At 36.7% G+C, this 21,374-nt stretch overlaps 1 protein-coding gene across 5 annotated transcripts in view; it reads right to left on the bottom strand.

Annotated features, from left to right (window-relative positions):
* Positions 1-21,374, bottom strand: part of KIAA0825 (KIAA0825 ortholog) — a 461,146-nt gene that overhangs the window by 387,903 nt on the left and 51,869 nt on the right. For 2 of the 5 annotated variants that reach the window (XM_032271836.1, XM_032271256.1), the window contains exons 3-4: positions 12,729-12,860; positions 160-328 (exon numbers count right to left, since the gene is read on the bottom strand). In XM_032271836.1, coding sequence (XP_032127727.1) covers positions 160-328; positions 12,729-12,859 — 300 coding nt within the window. In that variant the 5' untranslated portion in view covers position 12,860. Of the gene's footprint in view, positions 1-159; positions 329-843; positions 866-12,728; positions 13,496-21,374 lie in introns of those variants that run through there. The other 3 variants (XM_032270484.1, XM_032272277.1, XM_032272732.1) reach the window with 2 other exon arrangements.

Here is a 21,374-nt window from a genome sequence, read left to right as displayed (position 1 = left end):
ATTCTATTGGGAATATAGAAACATAAAACGAAAACACAAACCCTGTAGGTATGGCTGCCTAATATGGTCACTCAAATAAATATTTACATATAGAAATTGAATGAGTTGTATTCCCTGTTTACTCATCTCAATCTATGATAAAACAAAGATTCATTTTACCAGTGTTTTGAGGAATTTTGTCAAATCTCCATGTGAAATGAAAGATGACTTGGATGTACTGCAATTATAGTGAGTTAGCCATTCAAAGCAGTCAGCTGGTGTTTGCAGTTGCACACCTGGACATTGTTTGTTAATTTTGGACTGTATCTCTTTAATGCAATGTTCTATGCTATAAAAAAGAGAAGAAAATGTTATTTTGGCAGGATATAGATAATGGCTTCATCTCATAATATGACAGGCCCTGAAATCTTCATATGTGATACCTGGTTTTGCACAATTTACAAATTTCATTCATATGATATGAAAATAATTACAAAGAGACTATACATTCATAGTTGAAAACTGAGTGTTCAAATTTTCTGGCAGTAAAAAATGCGATCGAGGAAATATAAAATAGCTACTCAGAGATGAACTAGAAATTCTTTTGTGTTGAAACAAAAATCAAGCATAGATGCAATTTGATAATAGCCCTCTTGATAGGCAATAGATGAAAGGAAGAGATAAAATACTGAACACTGTAAATATTAGAAATTTACATTATCTACTAAGAGATAAATGACTATATAAATGATGAAAAACTTCAATCAATGGAATAAGAAGTCATCAAGTAGTTATAAAGAGCTTATAATTTTAAAAGTTGTAAAATATACAAGCTGTATATACAATGTTATTAGAGCCAAGTACCTTTTCCTGCCATCCAATTCCACTACGAAAAACAGAAACAAAAATTACTAAAAATTGCATTTAAAAACGACTAGAAGGAAATGAAGCAAAGGGTTAATAGCAATTATATTTTAGTGATATAATTAGGTAAGTTTTAAATTTTGCTCTTCCATAGTTTCTAAGTATGTATAAGGCATAAGATAAAATGGTTCATTTACCAAAAAAAGTAAACCAAGAACAGAGAAAAAAAATGTCCAGTTGAATCTTGCAATAGGTATCTGTTTTAAAGCTTCCATTCAAAATATCCTTAGTGTTGATAAAATAACAGATATACTATGTTATTTTAATTTCCAGATACAATTCTGTGCATTCATGATTATAAATCTTTGTGGGGTAAACTGGTGACCTTTAGCAGAGTGCCATCTGCAGAGCCACATGGATATGACATATTACTACCACCTGATGGCAGCATATCTAAACTTCAAGAAAGCTTTCAAACAGCTAAATTCCTTTGAAGCTGAAACACCTCACCAAAAATTGACAGCTATGCATTTATCTCTTAATCATATTAAGAAAGATTTGCTACTAAGAGGTAAAGTTAATGGTTTGAAAATGTAACTGCTATTAATTAAAGGTTCCATATGATAGAACCTGGTAGACTTTAGAAATCAAGTGCTCCTTATTAAAGTAGATGTCATATGAAAGACTCTTTGAAATTCATCAGGTGTGGGTTGCCTATAAAACATACACTGTAAAAGTTTAAGTAATACTTTTCAGGAGGCTTCTGTGCATGAGTGAATTCAAACTAAATTACCTTGAAACAAATACATTCTGAGAATCAAAGAGCCTTTTCATGAAAACAAAGAACTTAAATGAAAAACAATACCTCCTCGGGCCACAGGCCGCTCAATTTCCTGATGGGATAGCCGTATTCAGGAATACCAGTTTTACCTTTGAGAAGAGATTGGCATGTATTTTCTTAACTTATGTAAGCACTTCTATGGACAGAGAAACACAATGCCTTAAGCATACACCTTGACGCTAGGGATCCTTTATCAAAGGTTTTTATTATAGCATCCTCATGCGTCTCATTCAATGAAACCTAATAGATTACAGCAATGTGAATTGGAAAGGCTCAGAAGTTAGTCTACCTAAATCTGTTTCAATGAGGACTCTGATTATAGGGTAATTTCTAACATCTGAACCTGGGCAGAGGCCAGCAACTACAATTTATAAATAGGGTAAAGCCTTTAGAGGGCTAGATATTTTAGTAATTTGTTCAAACACTGACAAAGGGATTGAGTGGTTGCATTTCACGGGACCTCCCTCATTGATACAAACTAAGACAGATAAACTTTATTTTAAAATCATTTTGTCACAAATTATAAAACATCAGAACCAATTATCTATACCTGATTTTGTTTTTAGTTGGCTATCTTGTTGTCTGCCACTCACCACTGCCTATACATCTTATTCTAAAAACTTAATCCTCTAAAGTCTAGATACTTCTTGTCCAATTGTTATACAAAATAAATATTTTCAAAATTTATAATAAATGTCAGTTTGGTATGTAATCGACAATTCATCTTCTTATTCAAGGTCAGAATAAATTACAATCTAATTTTCACCATTTAAAAGGTAACATTTTCAAAAAAAATAAAAGGTAACATTTTCAACTGTTACCTTTCAAATACTATACATTAGTCAGGATTATAAACATAGGTGGTAAAAATGTAAGGAAATGCACTGGGATCATCAGCAGCACCGTCTGGTAGAGTGGGGATGGAAGTGGTATCAAACTGGGGAGAGGTACACAGAAAGCTTTAGCTATACTAGTAATACTTTATTTCTTAAACTAGATGGTGGGCACTGGAGTATTTATCATAGTACTCAATGCCTTTTCATATGTCTCAACATTTCTTAATAAATTTGAACCCCAATGTGCTTTAATTATAATGACTCTGAATTATCCAAGTTAATGATGTGTGAAAGTGGATGCATTACTGAGAATCTGTGTATAAATCAATTTATAAAGCATTTTAAAAAGGCAATAAGGAGTATGCTTTTAAAAAGATATCTATGGCAATTCTCTCATTCAACATTTACTCCTAGATTCCCTGACTATAAAAATTGCTAATTGATTGAAGGTATTATATTTGATAAATACTAACTGAATGTTAAATATGTGGTAGGCATTGTGATATATACTAGGGAACCCAATGTGAATAAGAAATCGTCTGGTTTGTAAAGGAATTGTGTCTAGTGAAAGAGATAGACTTGTAAATAAACAACTACAGTACAGTAAGTCGTGATAATTAGTTTGTACAATGTGCTAAGGGAGTACACAGAACGGAGCCACTAAAAGTGCCTGTGGGGGGTGTAAAAAGGCTTTTCCTTGTAGAAGAGGAGATTATATGCAAGGATGTTGATTTAAGAATATTAGTAGAATCACTGTACTTAAAATTCCCTAACATCTCACCCCTCAGATTCGGTACTTGTCATCTAACCTCATTGTTGTTTCACTTCAAAACTATATTTATTTGGAGAATAAGAATATGAATTAATTTTTATGGTCACTACTACATTCATGCATGTATCGATGTATGTGTGTATGTATATATGCACCATCTTACTTCCAAAAAGACTGAGATACCACACTATTGGACAGATTGCATTAAATAACAATAGCAGTCCAAGAGCTGATTAATATTGAACTGGTACAGTTGGAGATAGAATGAGAAATTAAAAAACAGAAGAAGATAATTATAACATAAAATCTTGGAACTTCAGCTTATTATAAAAGCTCTTACAAGATTTAAAAACTATTATCTGGTCACAAAATAGTTAAAAGGAAAAAAGTATGTTCCATTGACAAAATTACAAGAACTTTTTAAATAAAAAGACTGTAGAAACACATATATGTGCTTTAATGGAATGTTAAAATATTCCTAATTTTTTTTCTTCAACTTTGTTAGTTTTTTAAAAATTTATGGCTTCTGAATGTTTTTTCAAATTTACACTGCCACCAACAGTGTAAGTGTTCTCTTTCTCCACATCGTCTCCAGCATCTGTTGTCTCCAGATTTTTTAATGATCGCCATTCTAACTGGCATGAGATGGTATCTCAATGTGGTTTTGATTTCCATTTCTCTAATGACCAGTGATGATGAGCATTTTTTCATATGTTTGTTGGCCTCATGTATGTCTTCTTTTGTAAAGTGTCTGTTCATATCCTTCGCCCACTTTTGAATGGGTTTGTTTATTTTTTTCTTGTAAATCTGTTTTAGTTCTTTGTAGATTCTGGATATTAGCCCTTTGTCAGATAGGTAGATTACAAAAAATTTTTTCCCAGTCTGTTTGTTGCCAGTTCACTCTGATGATTGATTCTTTTGCTGTGCAGAAACTCTTAAGTTTAATTAGGTCCCATTTGTCAATTTTGGCTTTTGTTGCCAGTGCTTTTGGTGTTCTAGTCATGAAGTCCTTGCCTATGCCTATGTCCTGAATGGTACTGCCTAGGTTTTCTTCTGGGTTTTTATGGTCTTAGGTCTTATGTTTAAATCTTTAATCCATCTGGAGTTAATTTTAGTGTAAGGTGTCAGGAAGGGGTCCAGTTTCTACCTTCTGCACAAGGCTAGCCAGTTTTCCCAACACCATTTATTAAACAGGTAATCCTTTCCCCATTGCTTGTTTTTGTCAGCTTTGTCAAAGATCAGATGGTTGTTGATGTGTGGTGTTGCCTTTGAGGCCTCTGTTCTGTTCCTTTGGTCTATATGTCTGTTTTGGTACCAGTACCATACTGTTTTGATTACTGTAGCCTCATAGTATAGTTTGAAGCCACGTAGCGTGATGTCTCCAGCTTTGTTCTTTTGCTTAGGATTAGTCTTGGCTCTGCAGGCTGTCTTTTGGTTCCATATGAAGTTTAAGATGTTTTTTTCCAGTTCTGTGAAGAAGGTCAATGGCAGCTTGATAGGGATAGTGTTGAATCCATAAATTACTTTGGGCAGTATGGCCATTTTCACAATATTGATTCTTCCTAACCATGAGCATGGAATGTTTTTCCCTCTGTGTCCTCTCTTATTTCCTTGAGCAGTGGTCGGTAGTTTTCCTTGAAGAGGTCCTTTATATCCTTTGTTAGTTGTATGCCTAGGTATTTTATTCTCTTTGTAGCAATTGTGAATGGCAGTTCACTCATGATTTGGCTGTTTGTCTGGTATTGGTTTATAGGAATGCTTGTGATTTCTGCACATTGATTTTGTATCCCGAGACTTTGCTGAAGTTGCTTATCAGCTTAAGGAGATTTTGGGCTGAGACGATGGAGTCTTCTAAATATACAATCATGTGGTCTGCAAATCGAGACAGTTTGACTTCCTCTTTTCCTAACTGAATACCCTTTATTTCTTTTTCTTGCCTGATTGCTCTAGCTAGAACTTTCAATACTATATTGAATATGAGTGGTGAGAGAGGGCATCCTTTTCTAGTGCCAGATTTCAAAGGGAATGCTTCCAGTTTTTGCCCATTCAGTATGATATTGGCTGTGGGTTTGTAGTAAATAGCTTTTATTATTTTGAGATATGTTCCATTGATATCCAGTTTATTGAAAGTTGTTAGCATAAAGTGCTGTTGAATTTTGTTGAAGGCCTTCTCTGTGTCTATTAAGATAATCATGTCGTTTTTGTCTTTGGTTCTATTTATATGATGGATTATGTTTATAGATTTGCATATGTTCAACCAGCCCTGCATCACCAGGATGAAGCTTACTTGATCATGGTGGATAAGCTTTTTGATGTGCTGCTGCATTCGGTTTGCCAATATTTTGCTGAAGATTTTTGCATCGATGTTCATCATGGATATTGGCCTGAAGTGTTCTTTTTTAATTGTGTCTCTGCAGGGTTTTGGTTTCAGTATGACGCTGGTCTCATAAAATGAATTAGGGAGGATTCCCTCTTTTTGTATTGTTTGGAATAGTTTTAGAAGGAATGGTACCAGCTCCTCTTTGTACGTCTGGTAGAATTCAGCTGTTAATATGTCTGGACCTGGACTTTTTTTGGTTGGTAGGCAATTAATTGCTTCCTCAGTGCTGCAATGAACATATGTGTGCATGTGTCTTTATAGTAGAGTGATTTATAATCCTTTGGGTACATACCAGTAATGGGATTGCTGGGTCAAATGGTATTTCTGGTTCAAGATCCTTGATGAATAGCCACACTGTCTTCCACAATGGTTGAACTAATTTACACTCCCACCAACAATGTAAAAGTGTTCCTGGTCAGGTGCAGTGGCTCTTGACTGGAAACTCAGCATTTTGGGAGGCCATGGTGGGCAGATCAGCTGAGGTTGGGAGTTCAAGACCAGCCTAACCAACATGGAGAAACCCCATCTCTACTAAAACTACAAAAAATTAGCCAGGTGTGGTGGCATACGCCTGTAATCCCAGCTATTCGGGAGGCTGCGGCAGGAGAACCGCTTGCACCTGGGAGGTGCAGATTGCAGTGAGCCAACATTGCATCATTACACTCCAGCCTGGGCAACAAAAGCAAAACTCTGTCTCAAAAAAAAAAAAAAAAAAAAAGATTTATCCACATCCTCTCCAGCTTCCATTGTTTCCTGACTTAATGATCATCATTCCAACTGATGTGAGATAGCATCTCATTGTGGTTTTGATTGGCATTTCTTTAATGACCAGTGATGATGAACTTTTCTAAGTATGTTTGTTGGCTGCATAAACGTCTTCTTTTAAAAGTGTCTGTTCATATCCTTTGCCTACTTTTTGATGGGGTTTTTTCTTGAAAATTTGTTTAAGTTCTTTGTAGATTCTGGATATTAGCACTTTGTCAGATGGATAGATTGCAAAAATTTTCTCCCATTTGAAGGTTGCCTGTTCATTCTGATGATAGTTTCTTTTGCTGTCCAGACACTCTTTAGTTTAATGAGGTCCCATTTGTCAATTTTGGCTGTTGTTGCCATTGCTTTGGTGTTTTAGTCATGTTTTAGTTTTCCCGTGCCTGTATCCTAAATGGCATTGCCTAGGTTTTCTTCTAGGGTTTTCATGGTTTTATGTCTTATATTTAAGTTTTTAGTCCATCTTGAGTTAATTTTTGTATAAAGTGTAAGGAAGGGATCCAGTTTCAGTTTTCTGCTTATGGCTAGACAGTTTTCCCAACACCATTTATTAAGTAGGGAATCCTTTTCCCATTGCTTGTTTTTGCCAGGTTTGTCAAAGATCAGATGGTTGTAGATGTGTGGTGTTATTTCTGAGGCCTCTGCTCTGTGCCATTGGTCTACATATCTGTTTTTGTACCAGTACCATGCTGTTTTGGTTACTCTAGCCTTGTAGTGTAGTTTTAGTGGGAGAATTGGAAAAGTTTAAAAAGTAGGAAATATGAATGGGGCCAGAAAAAGTTTAGGCTAGTGAGCTGCTGAAGTGCAGCATGCTGTCTGCCCAGGATGCATTCTTAATTCTGGAGAGAACAAGAGGGCTGGAAAGGCTCAGTTAGAATTGGAAGGTGGGTTAAGGTTTTACTCTGTGTTCAACAGTAGATGGAGGAATTAGTCCTTTTCAGGTTTCTTTCTACGGGGCTTACTCTTGTTCAGTAGGAGGGGAGAAGAGGTGGGGATTCTGTGAGATGTAGTATATAATGAAGAAGCTCAAAACTGAAATACAAACATAGGAAGTTACAAAAAGGATTGCAAATATTAATTTGCATCTTCTTATTATAAAGTGCGAAAATACTGCCAGAAATAATAATAGACAGTAAAACCTTTGAAATGACTATTTTTCCTTTTGTATAATTTGAAATGGCTACAAAGTATGTTAATATCTGTATGTATAAGTGTGTGTATATTTACATATACATAAAGTCATCATGTGGAAAACATGAAAGAAAATTTTTAATACAGAAGCTCAAATAATTTAAGTATTATATAAAAAATAAGTATAATCTATGGAATATGTACCCGCTCATTAATAAGCATGGTTAAATGCCTCCCCTCTCTCCGCATTTTCTAGATTAAGTCAAATAGTATTATTACTGGTAGCAATTCTCTTTTTTGAGACACTGTTTCACATTGTTGCCCAGCTGGTGTGCAGTGGTGCAATCACGGCTCACTGTAGCCTCCACTTCCCAGGATCAAACAATCCTCCCACCTCAGCACCCCAAGTAGCTAGGACCACAGGGGTGTGCCACCATACCAACTAATTTTTGTTTTTGTTTTTTTGTAGAGACAGTGTTTCACCATGTTGCCCAGGATGGTCTCAGATTCCTGAGCTCAAGCTATCTGCACACCTCAGCCTCCCAAAGTGCTGGGATTACAGGTATGAGCCACCACACCTGACCTGGTAGCACTTCTTGCTCCTTCCTTCTTCCCTTCCTCTACTCCTCCCTCCCTCTTTACTTTCCTTTTTCATTTTCTTTCATTTCCTCATTTCCCTTTCTCTTTCATTTCCTCCCTTCCTTTCCAGACAGGCTGTTGCCCAAGCTAGAGTACAACAGTGTGTGCAGCCTCAAATTCCTGGGCTCAGGCAGTCCTTCCACCTCAGCCTCCAGAGTAGCTAGGACCACAAGTGAGCCACCAACCATGACTGGGCTAATTTTTTTTTTACAGTAGAGATGGGAACTTGCTATGTTACCCAGTCAAGTCTTAAATTCCTGGCCTTAGGCGATCTTCCTGCCTCAGCCTCCCAAAGTGTTGAGACTACATCTTTCTTTATACCAAAAAAAAAAAAAAAAAAAAAAAATGTAGTCAAGCTGCATTGGCAGCAGCAAAACTTACCTCCTAAGGCACACACACAGTCTATAATTAGAAAATGGAGAAGTAAGGCTGGGCGTGATGGCTCACACTTGTAATCCAAGTACTTTGGAGGCCAAGGCGGGCAGATCACCTGAGGTCGGGAGTTCAAGACCAGCCTGACCAACATGGTGAAACCCCGTCTTTATATTAAAAAAAAAAAAAGAAGAAAAGAAAATGAAATAATAAAATAAATTGTTAAGAAACAATTATATTTATTCAACTGAACATTAAGGGGGGGGAATCATTCTGTGTCTTTTTTTTTTTTTTTTTTTTGAGACAGTCTCGCTCTCTCGCTCAGGCTGGAGTGCAGTGGTGCTGTCTCAGCTCACTGCAACCTCCACCTCCCAGTTTCAAGTGATTCTCCTGCCTCAGGCTCCTGAGTAGCTTGGACTATAGGCATGCACCATGTCTGGCTAATTTTTCCATTGTTAGTTGAGACAGGGGTTTCACCATATCGGCCAGGCTGGTCTCAAATTCCTGACCTTGTGATCTGCTTGCCTCGGCCTCCCAAAGTGCTGGGATTACAGGAGTGAGCCACTATGCCTGGCCAATACATTTTTATATAACTAAAAAATATACCTATTGTGAGCCCAGAAGAACTTCTGTACCTCAATATCTTGTTAAACTAATAAGTTCCACTCAATTCATTACTGCTATACACAGATTTCAGTTAGGGAACTAATGATATTGTGGTATAACATTCATAGTGTTTCTCTTTGGCAGGTTATTGACCTCTTGTAGCCTACTTTGATATGGGTTTGAATAAATGATTCATCATCACTAATTTCTGCTGTCAGATTTACTAGTCACCTAGGTCTGACTTGAATGGAAACGAGAAAGTAAAAGTGAAGTGGTCTGAGAATGACAGCCTCTCTTGAAGGGTGGGTGAAGGTTCAGTGACCTTTGGGCATACTGCTCTATTCTGGTGGAATCACTGCTTTGGGGACGCAATAGAACCTGTGGCTCATAAAACCTGATGCCATTAAGAAGAGAGAATTCACAAATAGATGTCAGGGTCACTGCTGCTTTAAAAACTCAAGTGTAGAAAAAAATACCATATTTTAAGATGAATTACTAATTTTTTTTCTTTTAAAAGTATGGAGGAAACCTATACCATACAGATGTTCATTACTTATTCAATGTACACTACTGCGAGATAAATAGAACTGTTAGAATACAAAAATGCCAAGGGTAATTCAACTACTGCAGTGTAAGTGTGGTATAACTGATTCGTCATGACATACAATTTTCTAAAAGCTATTCTGTTAGAAGGCAATAAATGAGTGCATAAATGATTTATACTCTTCTGAACCACAGTTATTATTCAGTGTTTTTTTTTAAAAAATATATATACCCTCTACTATTATGTTTATTCTCTGGAGTATAATAAAAACATAATTGAATTTGATGAAAAATAGACTTGATTCTAAATGTAGCATACAGCAAATACAGCTACTTCCTTATTTTGTCCCTTGTGAAGATCAATGGTCACTTGAGGTAGTTCTGCTCTAGGTTCGTTTTAATATATGGGCAATAAAATGTTTTTAATTTAAAAATTATATCCTATGTTCCATACTATATTTTCTTTTTAATACTAGCATAAGAGTTTTGACCTAATAACTACTTTTGAATGCAAATACAATGTTTTAATCACTGTTTTACTTTTAAAAATGATTTCTTATTGACTAGGTAAGGCAAAAAATTAAGTATAAGTGGTTTAGTAAATAAAAATTAGCAATTCAGAACAAAAGCATCAGAGTTCAGTAACCTGTTTTATTTTGATGGCACCTAAATGCCATTGTGAAGGAAAAGGTTTACCTTTTAAAAAATAATTCAATTTTTAAAAATATAACCATCTCTGAAATTTAGGTAAATGTCTTGTTCATCTATTTAAGAAAATACTATTTTTATTTGTAAGTTCATTTGAGTTGGAAATTGTGCCATAAAATATATAAATATATAACATTCAAGTTAACTATGTGTTATATCATTTATGTTATATTATATTATGTTATATATAACTTTTATGTTTTATAACTATTATGTTATATAGTTATAAAACATAAAAGTTACAAAATTAACCAAAAAATTAATTAGTTATTTTATATTTATATGAAATATCAACTATACACTCTGAGTTTGGTTAAGTCTACTTCTAAAATACGTATGTAATATGTATATGCATAGGTATAGTATAAAAAGAAAATAAAAATTAAAAGTAAGAAGGTTAATTTTCCCTTTTGAAAATAAGAGAAAAGATCTCCCTCCTTTCCTTTTTTCTTAGAGCATTTACCTTAGAAAGTTTGTAACTGTAGGCAAGGTGCAGTGGCTCATGCCTGTAATCCCAGCACTTTGGGAGTCCAAGGCAGGTGGATCGCTTGAAGTCAGGAGTTTAAGACCAGCCTGGCCAACATGGTGAAACCCCAGGTCTAATAAAAACACAAAAATTAGCTGGGTGTGGTGGCAGGCACCTGTAATTCCAGCTACTTGAGAGGCTGAAGCATGAGAATTCCTTGAACCAGGGAGGTGGAGGTTCCAGTAAGCTGAAATTGTGCCACTGCATTCCAGCCTGGGACACAGTGAGACTCTGACAATCAATCAATCAATCAATCAATCAATCAAGCCTGTAATCATAAGTACTTTTTCATCTTTTGCCACATATCTATTCCCTGGAAGATTAAATATGCCTTTTACCAGCAGTCCTTTTGTCAGCTTTGTGACCTAGGAATGCCCTTCTCAAGAACCAGGGAGCTATCTTTTCAAAATGCAAGCATCAAGGGAGATATCTCCCCAGTCTCCCAGTTCCTGTGAGAGAGTAAAAGCCTAACTTCAGTGGTTGTCTGTTCCAATTTATAAAACTACCTCCCATCATAAAGATACAAAAAAGTTTGTTTCTCCTTAGGATAAAGCCAATTAGCTAACATGGGTGGTTTTCCCAAAAGTTATGATGAACTATGTGTGATAAAATGTGCTATCCAGTCTTCCTACCTGAGGAGCAGTGACTGTTTATCTTGATAGCATGTAATGTAATGGAGTGTGTCTGCTTTGCTATTTAAAGGGGTGAGATTCCCTTCCATTCTTACAATCTCTGCATGAACTGCCTGTAATGTACATCGTATTCTGGTTTTTAATGCTTATTCAATAATAAAACTGTTTCCTTTCTCTACTATCTTAATGGAGAGGATTTCTGGGATGGGAGAAGATTTTGTTTTCAAGTATAATTCTCCAACAATATGCTATCTTTTGAATTTACTTATGCCCATTGTTATAATAAGAACTAACTATTCTTATGTAAAATAGAAGTAAAAATAGCATAGGAGCATTTTAAATTTTAAAAAAATTTAAAATTTTAAAATTCAGTGTAAAATAGTTTTCAAATTAAAAAAGGAAATACTACGTATCATTACTCAATAGAAATGTTTAAAAAGGAAATGCTATGTATCATTACACAATAGAAATTTTTACTGTGGTTTGCGCATCTGTAACCCATGTGAGGTAAATTAGAACCTTTGATCAAAAGGATGCAAATAAGTAACTGCCTGATTATAGGTCTGCAACTACATATAAAGACAGAGTCCTTTCTACCAAAGAGCACATATTAATGAGAAACCCTTGAGCTATCTCTGTTTCCCCCAGTATTTGGTAACAAGACTTTTTGGGATAGGTGATGACTAACGTAGTATAGCAACTCTCTATAAAGTCTCTAGCATCCTACTTAAGTGAGAAAGAATCTTAAAATGACCAATATTATACAAAAATAATTTCTTTTAATGTTCTGTTTTTAGTAATGTAAGCAATCATGACCTTATACTCTAACCATATTAATGAAAATCTAGGACATCAATATTGACAAGCTCTAAAAAAACATTAGTAGCAATTCAATAAACTTTAATTGCCTATTTCAAGACAGTGCTTATATTTTTTAGTTTTAAAAATACTACTCAGATAAAGACAATCATGTAAACTTTAAGTGAGAGGGAAATCTAATCAATATTTTGGGGGAAAGTTAATGATAATTAAAACCTAAAGTTATCTAAGAGCAGGACACAAATAGACCAGGTAAATGTCATATAAGTGAAATGTGAAAACAAATTGTTTTAAATAATTAACAATATTTACCTTGCAGCATTTTGTTCAATCTTTTCATCAATGTCACTGAAGATCTGCTCAAACTCCAAGTCTCCAGGAAATGAATTTAACAAACAATGTAGGTCAAAAGAACTATGAGAATATTCATCATCCCAATTCATTCTGAGGAACAAGAATAAATAAAACATGTCAGTTCCCCCACAATGGCCAGATATGAGGATGGGCAGAAATTCATCTCAAGTTGTGATACTAAACCAAAAATAATAATTTCCATTTATAGGCACAATGAAATGTAGCAGTGGGATAACTAGGGTATTATTAAACTAGGTAGAGTGTTTTGTTATTTAAATTTCATGAGGTGTGACCTAATTTTCACACTTCTTTATGGTTTGAAAGCTGAACAAAACAGCAGCCCACAGAGAGTACTTAAGCATCCTGCAGCTTCTCACTATAACCAAGAACTGTAATGGAAGTGACAGAGGCCACAGACCACTGTGAACAAGGGTGGGTGCAGCAAAAATTCAATGCCTTCCCTTAACCCTTGTCAATATACTGACCTGGAAATTGTAGCCTTAGACTTTTTAAAGCCTCACCCCACCGGATCTGCTTATATGTAAAGGATACAAAATCTTCCTAGAGTTCCTCTAGCACTCCTTGACAACCTCAGTATTGACACCTAACTAAAAACTGAATGATATGATACTCCTTCTTGAGGCACATGCATTTCCCCACCATCAAAGCTGTAATCATTCATTCTCTATACATACTGAATGTTTGATAGGTTACACGCACTGCTATAGGGGCTAGGGTATAGCTGCAATAAATTAAATTCCCTGCCCTCATGGAGTTGTTTTTCCAGTGGGGAAGATAGATTTTTTTTATAACACATAAACAGATATATTTAATCAAAAATCATACAGTGAGAGGTACTATAAGAACAAGTAGCTGGGCGCAGTGACTCATGCCTGTAATCCCAGCTACTTGGGAGGCTGACACAGGAGAATCACTTGAACCCTAGAGGTGGAGGTTGCAGTGTGCTGAGATTACATGTCCCTGCACACTAGCCTGGGCAACAAAGAGTGAAACTGTCTCAAAAAAAAAAAAAAAAGTAAAGCACGGTGATAGGCTAGATTAAGAGTCATGGAGCAAGGGCAGAATGTGAGCTATTTTATTTAGGAATCTCAGGGTAGGTATCTAAGGAGGTGACATTTAAGTAGAAGAAATAAGTGAAGAAACTATGAGGAAAGAAATAAATGGGAAAGACAAATTGGCTTCCTGATTACTTTGGCCAATAAATGACTCTTACTATATCTGCTTAAATGTGTTAAGAGCTCTCTAGTGAGAGCTAGTCACATGAACCTACCTGGCTGCAAAGGTGTCTGGGAGATGCTGCCACTCGTTGGGCAGTGGATTCCAGGAAAACTGTACACCATGAACGGAGATCATTAATCTTTGGTAGACTGCTAGCCTTTCTACCTCTACCATTCATTTGGTTAAACTTGATTCTCTTCTTTCATGGTATTGATTTGCCTCAAATGTATAAATGATCCATGGTAATCCATTCTTATTTATTGACAAAACACTAGGTTGATATATATTGGTACCTAGCAAGAGTTTTCTCTACTGTTAAGAGGTTGTTTTATCCAAAATGTCAATCCCTCCAGAGCAGGAAGGTTGATTCAGATACTACATGAGTGGATACTGTGTATCTACCAGCAGGCTTGGATTTATGAACAGAAGCAAGCACATAACTGATGATTTCCAGAGGTGGCCAACCAAGAATACATTATAGCTAGAGTGGAATTGTCAGAGGTGTGAGAACCAGAGCAACTCCATCTTGAATAGGAGCTGGGTAAAACAAGGCTGAGACCTACTGGGCTGCATTTCCAGATGGTTAAGGCATTCTAAGTTGCAGAATGAGATAGGAGGTCAGCACAAAATATAGATCATAAAAATCTTGCTGATAAAGAAACCAGTCAAAACTCATCAAAACCTTCTTAGGCCATGAGAGTGACCTCTGGTTGTCCTAACTGCTACCCTCCCACAAGTACCATGGCAGTTTACAAATGCCATGGCAATGTCAGCAAGTTACCCTATATGGTCTAGAAAGGGCAGGCAGTTACCCTATATGGTCTAGAAAGTGCACAATAATCCACCTCTTGTTTGGCATATCATCAAGAAATAACCATAAAAATGGGCAACCAGCAGGCCTTGGGACTGCTCTGTCTATGGAGCAGGAATTCTTTTATTCCTCTACTTTCTTAATAAACTTGCTTTCACTTTATGGACTCACCCTGAATTCTTTCTTGCACAAGATCCAAGAACCCTCTCTTGGGGTCTGGATCAGGACCCATTTCTGTAACATCTTTCTGGTGACCATGGAATGGACTATAGTAAGGAAACCCCTGACCCAAATGCTAACTTTGGGCAAGTGGTGGGGCTCAGTAACATCTTTCTGGCAAATCCTGAAGGGACAATACTGAAGAAACCCCCTGATCCAAAGGAAATGGACCGCAGCACTGATCAGCTGAGTCTGAGTAAGTGGTGGGATACCTGGGTAAATAAAGGGATTGGATCAGAGGCCCAACTTAGGGGAGTCAAAGTCTCTCCTAAGACAGTGGGTTAGAAACCCCTCTTAATAAAAAGCAAGGACGCTTGACCAACCTTGGGTTAGAGGCCCAACTTAGGAGGGTTAGGGTCTCTTATAAGATTTAGGGGGTTGGAGGCCTCTCTCGGTAAAGTCCCTTTTGGCTGAGAATGGGTTTGGCACTATGGGATGTGAACTGCTATTCTCTTTGGATTAATCTGTCTTACACTCTTTGCTGATGGCTATAGGTGACAGGATTAGGCATGTACAGGATCATGGAACATTGGAAGCTTAATCTTCCCTAAAAAGGGGAAAATGTGAGAAATGATGGACCGCTGGAGAAGATCCCTTCACGACCAACAAGTGGCCACTTGAACTTCTGAGCAATAAGTAGGTCTTTCTCTGGTCTCTCTGAAGTCTTTGCCTTCCCCACCCTGCCTGAGGCAATGCTTTCCTTTCTATCCTGTGCAAACCAGTTGAATGAATGGTAAAAATCACTGTTTATCTCCTGTAAAGTTTTGATTAATGGGAAAAAGGGATTGTGAGGCTAGTCATAAGCTGTAGCGAATCTGGTGAATTTTGTGTGTCTCTCTGTATTGTTCTTTCATGAAGAGGAGTTTATATATGAAAGAGTTTTGATTAATTGGCTTAAGAACAGCTGAAATGAAATCTTTTGTCATAAAAGTAAAAAGTTTAATGCATTTTATTTAGTTCATGTGACTTAATCTTTGAGAAATAAAAACAGTTTTAAACATTATTGGTAAAATAAAAATATCTTCAATGATGTAAACATTTGGTCTAAATTATGTGGGTTAGATATTAAGTTTGCTAAATACTTCAAGGTCATAAACTGGTTCTTTGACTTTTAAAAGTTATTAAATTTGTCTTGGAGTATTAGATTTTAGATAAGACTGGGGACATGTGAAATTAGCCATGACCCTTGCTATGCAAAGAAGGTTATAAAGAAAAGAGATTTTATATAAGAAAGGATCTTATATAGTAAATTTTTGTCCTAAAGTAAAATAACTGGTTGTTTAAAAGAGAGATGTTTAGGACAAGTCAAAAAGTCCAAGTATGTCGTAGATTGTCTGTGTAATTTGTAAAATAATTTATGAAAGGGAATTTATACACGAAATATACAATTTAAAGGTGATTAGACCTCCTAAACGCTTCATAAAATGCCACTAGGACTCTTAACTCTACAACTTGCCTGCTTTACAGCTGGGTAAGGCCTGGTGCATGTGAAGTTTGACACTGGAAAAAATCAGACCTTATCTGCACTTCTGTCTGAGTCCTAGGCTCCACACCCAGTACATAGTTAATCCCTTACTTACCAACATTTTTACCAAAAGTAAAAGTTGCTAAGAGTCAACATTTAACATGTAATTGAGACTACTAAAAAAAACAGTCTACAGAAAAGGCCTGTAAGGAAAATAGAATATACTTTTGGTAAACGATTATAAGAAGTCAAGGTAATGTGTAATTTTTCTTTTTTTTGCCTAAATGATTGTCTTAAGTTAGATAAAATAAGGCTGATGGTTTAAACAAATGTGGAAAGTTTGTGAAAAATTAATCTTGTAAAAGAAATTCTGTGTCTGAACATATTGGTTCAAGTTAAAGGGGTATTACTGAGTGTTTCCATACATTGGAATAAAATCACAACAGTTTTTCCTTAGAGCAAAAACCTGCTTTTAATCAGCTCTTTAACAAAAATTGTAAAGGATTATAAAAAGTTTATGAGAATCTTACCTTATGGTCAAACTGATTAAGATTAAATATAGTTGTCTGTAAGGTTTTATTAAGAATTCGGTTTGACACCAATAACGCATTAATGCAACAGTGACATTTGGCTTATCTGGTATAAAGTCATACAGGAAGCATTATCAAATGTAAAATGGTGATTGGTTTTCTTTGAGCTGCATTTGTATAAATACATTATTGGTATATGTTCCAAAATTACAGGAAATTTATAATTCTGAAATGACTTAGTGTATGTTATTCATAACTATAATTATTACACAAAATCATTGTATGCTACAGAGTTAGCCAAATCTGTCAATTATGTTTTTAACTGTGGCTATCCTAAGATGTTTTGTCATCCACAGACAATTGTTGTCTTCTTTTGATCCTTTTTAGAAGGTGATTTATATAGAACTCTAGCAGGTGTTCTTGAATGCAGGTTTTCTGATAACTTTGGAGACTGACATCAGAATAGAGGAAAAAACTTTCAGGACTCTCATGGAGAGCTGAAATGTTCCATGACTATCAAACAGGAGTTAACTGCACATGGACTAAACTAAGAGAAGTCTAAAATAATCTTTTTAACGTTTTGCTTAAAATGTTGCCAATCCTTTGTTTTGTTTTTCAGAGCCAAGAAAACTTTTATTTTGAGCTACTTACAGCTTTTAACAATTGAGTAACGTATACTCCTGTGAACAAAATTGGGGGCATATTTGTTTCTCTCTACATAATTTCTCCAGAACTTGGAAACTATTTGTGAATGTTCTTAATCTATGGCAAAATAGTTATTTGCATAAGTGCAATAAGACTCTGTTTTTGGCCAGGTGTGGTGGCTCCCACCTATAATCCCAGCACTTTGGGAAGCTGAGGTGAATGCATCACCTGAGGTCAGAAGTTCAAGACCAGCCTGGCTAACATGGAGAAATGCTGTCTCTACTAAAAATACAAAATTTAGCCGGGCACAGTGATGGGTGCCTGTAATCCCAGCTACTTGGGAAGTTGAGGCAGGAGAATCACTTGAACCCAGGAGGCAGAGGTTGCAATGAGCTGAGATCTCACCATTGCATTCCAGTCTGGGGAAAAAAAAAGGAATCTGTTTTCCTTTGTAACAGGACACAATCCTAGACACTGGCTATTTTACCAAGGCTTTGACTGGAATGATGTGCTTTCATTTAAGGAATCAAACTTGACTTGTAAAACCTATAAAAGTCTTTTGGGGAACTGGCCTCATACCTTGCCTCCACAGTCCCTGTAGACGGTTTCTAACATGTGGTAAGTAAAGAATGTCACTTTCTAACAGATCTAGGAGCTCTAAGTTATCTTGGGACCTTAAAAGGAGAAGAATTTACTCAACTCATAAGTATTTGAGGGAACAAACCCATAGCTTGGCTTGGCTTTAAAAAATTAAGGTCAGGTGTGGTGGCTCACACACCTATAATACCAGCACTTTGGGAGGACGAGGCAGGAGGATCACCTGAGGTTGGGAGTTTGAGACAAGCCTGGCCAACATGGAGAAACTGTGGCTCTACCAAAAATATAAAAATTAGCCAGAAATGGTGCCACATGCCTGTAATCCCGGCTACTCAGGAGGCTAAGGCAGGAGAATTCCTTGAGCGTAGGAGGCAGAGCTGAGATTGTGCCACTGTACTCCAGCCTGGATGACAGAGCGAGACTCTGTCTCAATAAACAAACAAACAACAACAACAAAAATAAATAAAGTCTCCTTCTATGGAACTGGTTGCATCAAAACCAATTTGAAAAGAGCATATGTAAGAAATAATTATTCTTGCTGCACTTTATACAAATAATCAAGCTAAGTACAATAAAGCAAATTGGTCTTACTGATTTGTCTTTAGTTGAAATGGGAAACTGGAGAGAGAAATATTATGTTTCAAGAACTATAATATACTTGTTATTAAATTCTAATCTTATTGTTTTTAAGTTTGTTTCTGCAATTTAGGCTAACCCTGCTTATTCCTGTAAAGCAATCAGTGATCTCTGGCTGCTGCGCAGAAAAAACAAGAGAAATGGGTAGTGTAAAAATCTGGATCAATATTCCAATTCTGGGCATGTACTGAAATCAGCTAGTAACCTCATATCATCTTGGCTCCAGCAGTTGTCCATTTCATGGAAATGCTTCTTATTTAGTTTACTTTGGATAATTTTACTTATTTTGCTTTACTCTTGTCAAATATATTGCTGTTGTACTCTTTGTATAGGAATGCAGGACAAGTTGACTGAATGTTTTCTTAAATCAAATACTTACTAATCTTCCAGATATCACCTTTTGTTGAAATTCAGAGTTGTGAATGGCCCTCACCATACTGATGCTTTCTGACTGAGCTCCTCTCCACCCTGAACACAAGAGACCCTAATAGTTAGGAAGGAATATCATCATCCCTATTCAACCTGAAGAATTTACAGAAAACGGGCCTTCCTCCCTCTGCAACCCTTAGGTTTAAGGGCTAAAGGTTAAAACAGCTTGCAGTAGGATTAAATTTAGGATTAAGGGCTAAGAGATAAAACAGCTTACAGTAAAGAAGCCAGCAAAACCCATCAAAACCAAGATGGCCACGAGAGTGACCCCTGGTCATCCTCACTGCTATACTCCCATCTATGCATGGTTTACAAATGTCATGGTAACATCAGGAAGTTATCCTACATGGTCTAGAAAGGGAAAGCATGAATAATCCACATTTTGTTTGGTATATCATCAAGAAATAACCACAAAATGGGCAACCAGCAGCCCCCTGGGCTGCTTTGTTTATGGAGTAGCCATTATTTTATTCCTCTACTTTTTAAATAAACTTACTTTCACTTTATGGACTCACCCTGAATTATTTCTTCTGCAAGATCCAAAAATGCTCTCTCTTGGGGTCTGGATAGGGACCCCTTTCCTGTAACAGAATAATTTATATTTCTCACTGTGGGTTAGTACTGCTTCTTTGTTCTCTCCTGGGCCCTGGCAGAGGCTCAGAAATAACCTAGAATCTTTTCTGCTTCTCATATTGTGGTCAACACCCATAGCTATATGTGCTAACCACTAGATTTTCAACTTTGTTGAAAAAACATTTCAAGGAGGCAAATGCTATAGCATAATGAGAGGAAGGGGCTAACCTGTTTAGCTGCTCATAAACATTTCTTCAGTTCCTTCCCTCTTTGATGACTACCCTGTAGCCTACTTCATTCTCTTATTTTTGTCTTTGAAGTTGGCATTACTCCAGCGAATGGCTCTTACTACCATAGCAACTTCTTCTATTGCATGTTGTAGAGTGTTGTTTCCATGCCTCCAGTTTCTTCATTGGTCTGAGCCTCTCTACTTTCTATCTTCTAGAAATACCCCAATGGCACCTCATATCTCTTTCAGGTTTGCTTTACTAAATGTCTTTACTGACATTTCAATAGGATTTCAGGAGGGAACAAAAGTAAATATATGTGCTTAGTCTTCCATATTCAGAATTTTCTGCCTTTTATTGTCCTATACTAAGGCAAATATGAAAAAAAAATGAGATTTTTCAACACCTGAAATTTGATGTACAGAGTGTCAGAAGGGCAGAGCAAGATGGCTGAATACAAGATTCCTCCAATGGTTCCCCACGCAGGAAAACCAAATTTTAACAACTAAGCACACACAAAAAAGCACTGTCATAAGAACCAAAAATCAGGTAAAGTTACCTGGTTTTAACTTCCAATCACTGAAGGGGGCACTGAGAGAGTAGAAAACACAGTTGCTGATATCTAGTTCCTAGATGACATTTCTAGACAAAACCTGGGCCAGAAAGAAACCAGCTGCCTTGATGAGAAAGGACCCAGTCCTGGCAGGATTCATCACCTGCTGACTAGAGAGCTCTTGGTCCCTGGATGACTAACAATGATATCTAGGTAGTATACTGTGGGTCTCAGGTGAGAATCTTAGACATGCTGACTTTAGGTCTAGAGACCTAACATATTCCCAGCTGTGATGACTTTGGTGAAAAACTCCTTCTGCTTGAGAAAAATGGGGGGGGGGGGAAGTAAAGGGGACTTAGTTTTGCACTTTAGATACCAGTTCAGCCACAGTGGGGTAGAGCACTAAGTGGGCTCTTGAAGTCCTCAAGTCCAGGCCTAGGCTCTTGGATGGCATTTCTGGTCCTGCTCTGGGCCAGATGGGAGTCCACTATCCTGAAGGGTGAGTCTCATGCCTGGCAACATTCACAACAAGCTGACTGACTGAAGAGCCCTTGGGCCTTATGGTAACATTGGTTGTAGCCTGGCAACACTCCATTTGGGCCTGTGGAAATGATGGCCACAGAGTGAGGCTCTTCTGCCTATGGAAAGGGGAAGGAACAGTGGAAAGGAATTTGTCTTGT

This window comes from Sapajus apella, unplaced genomic scaffold (genome assembly GCF_009761245.1).
Source record: "Sapajus apella isolate SASKATOON/1434 unplaced genomic scaffold, GSC_monkey_1.0 scaffold1, whole genome shotgun sequence".
Taxonomy (NCBI): Eukaryota; Metazoa; Chordata; class Mammalia; order Primates; family Cebidae; genus Sapajus; species Sapajus apella.
Note: the sequence above shows the minus strand (reverse complement) of the source record. Positions and strands in the feature narration are given on the sequence as shown.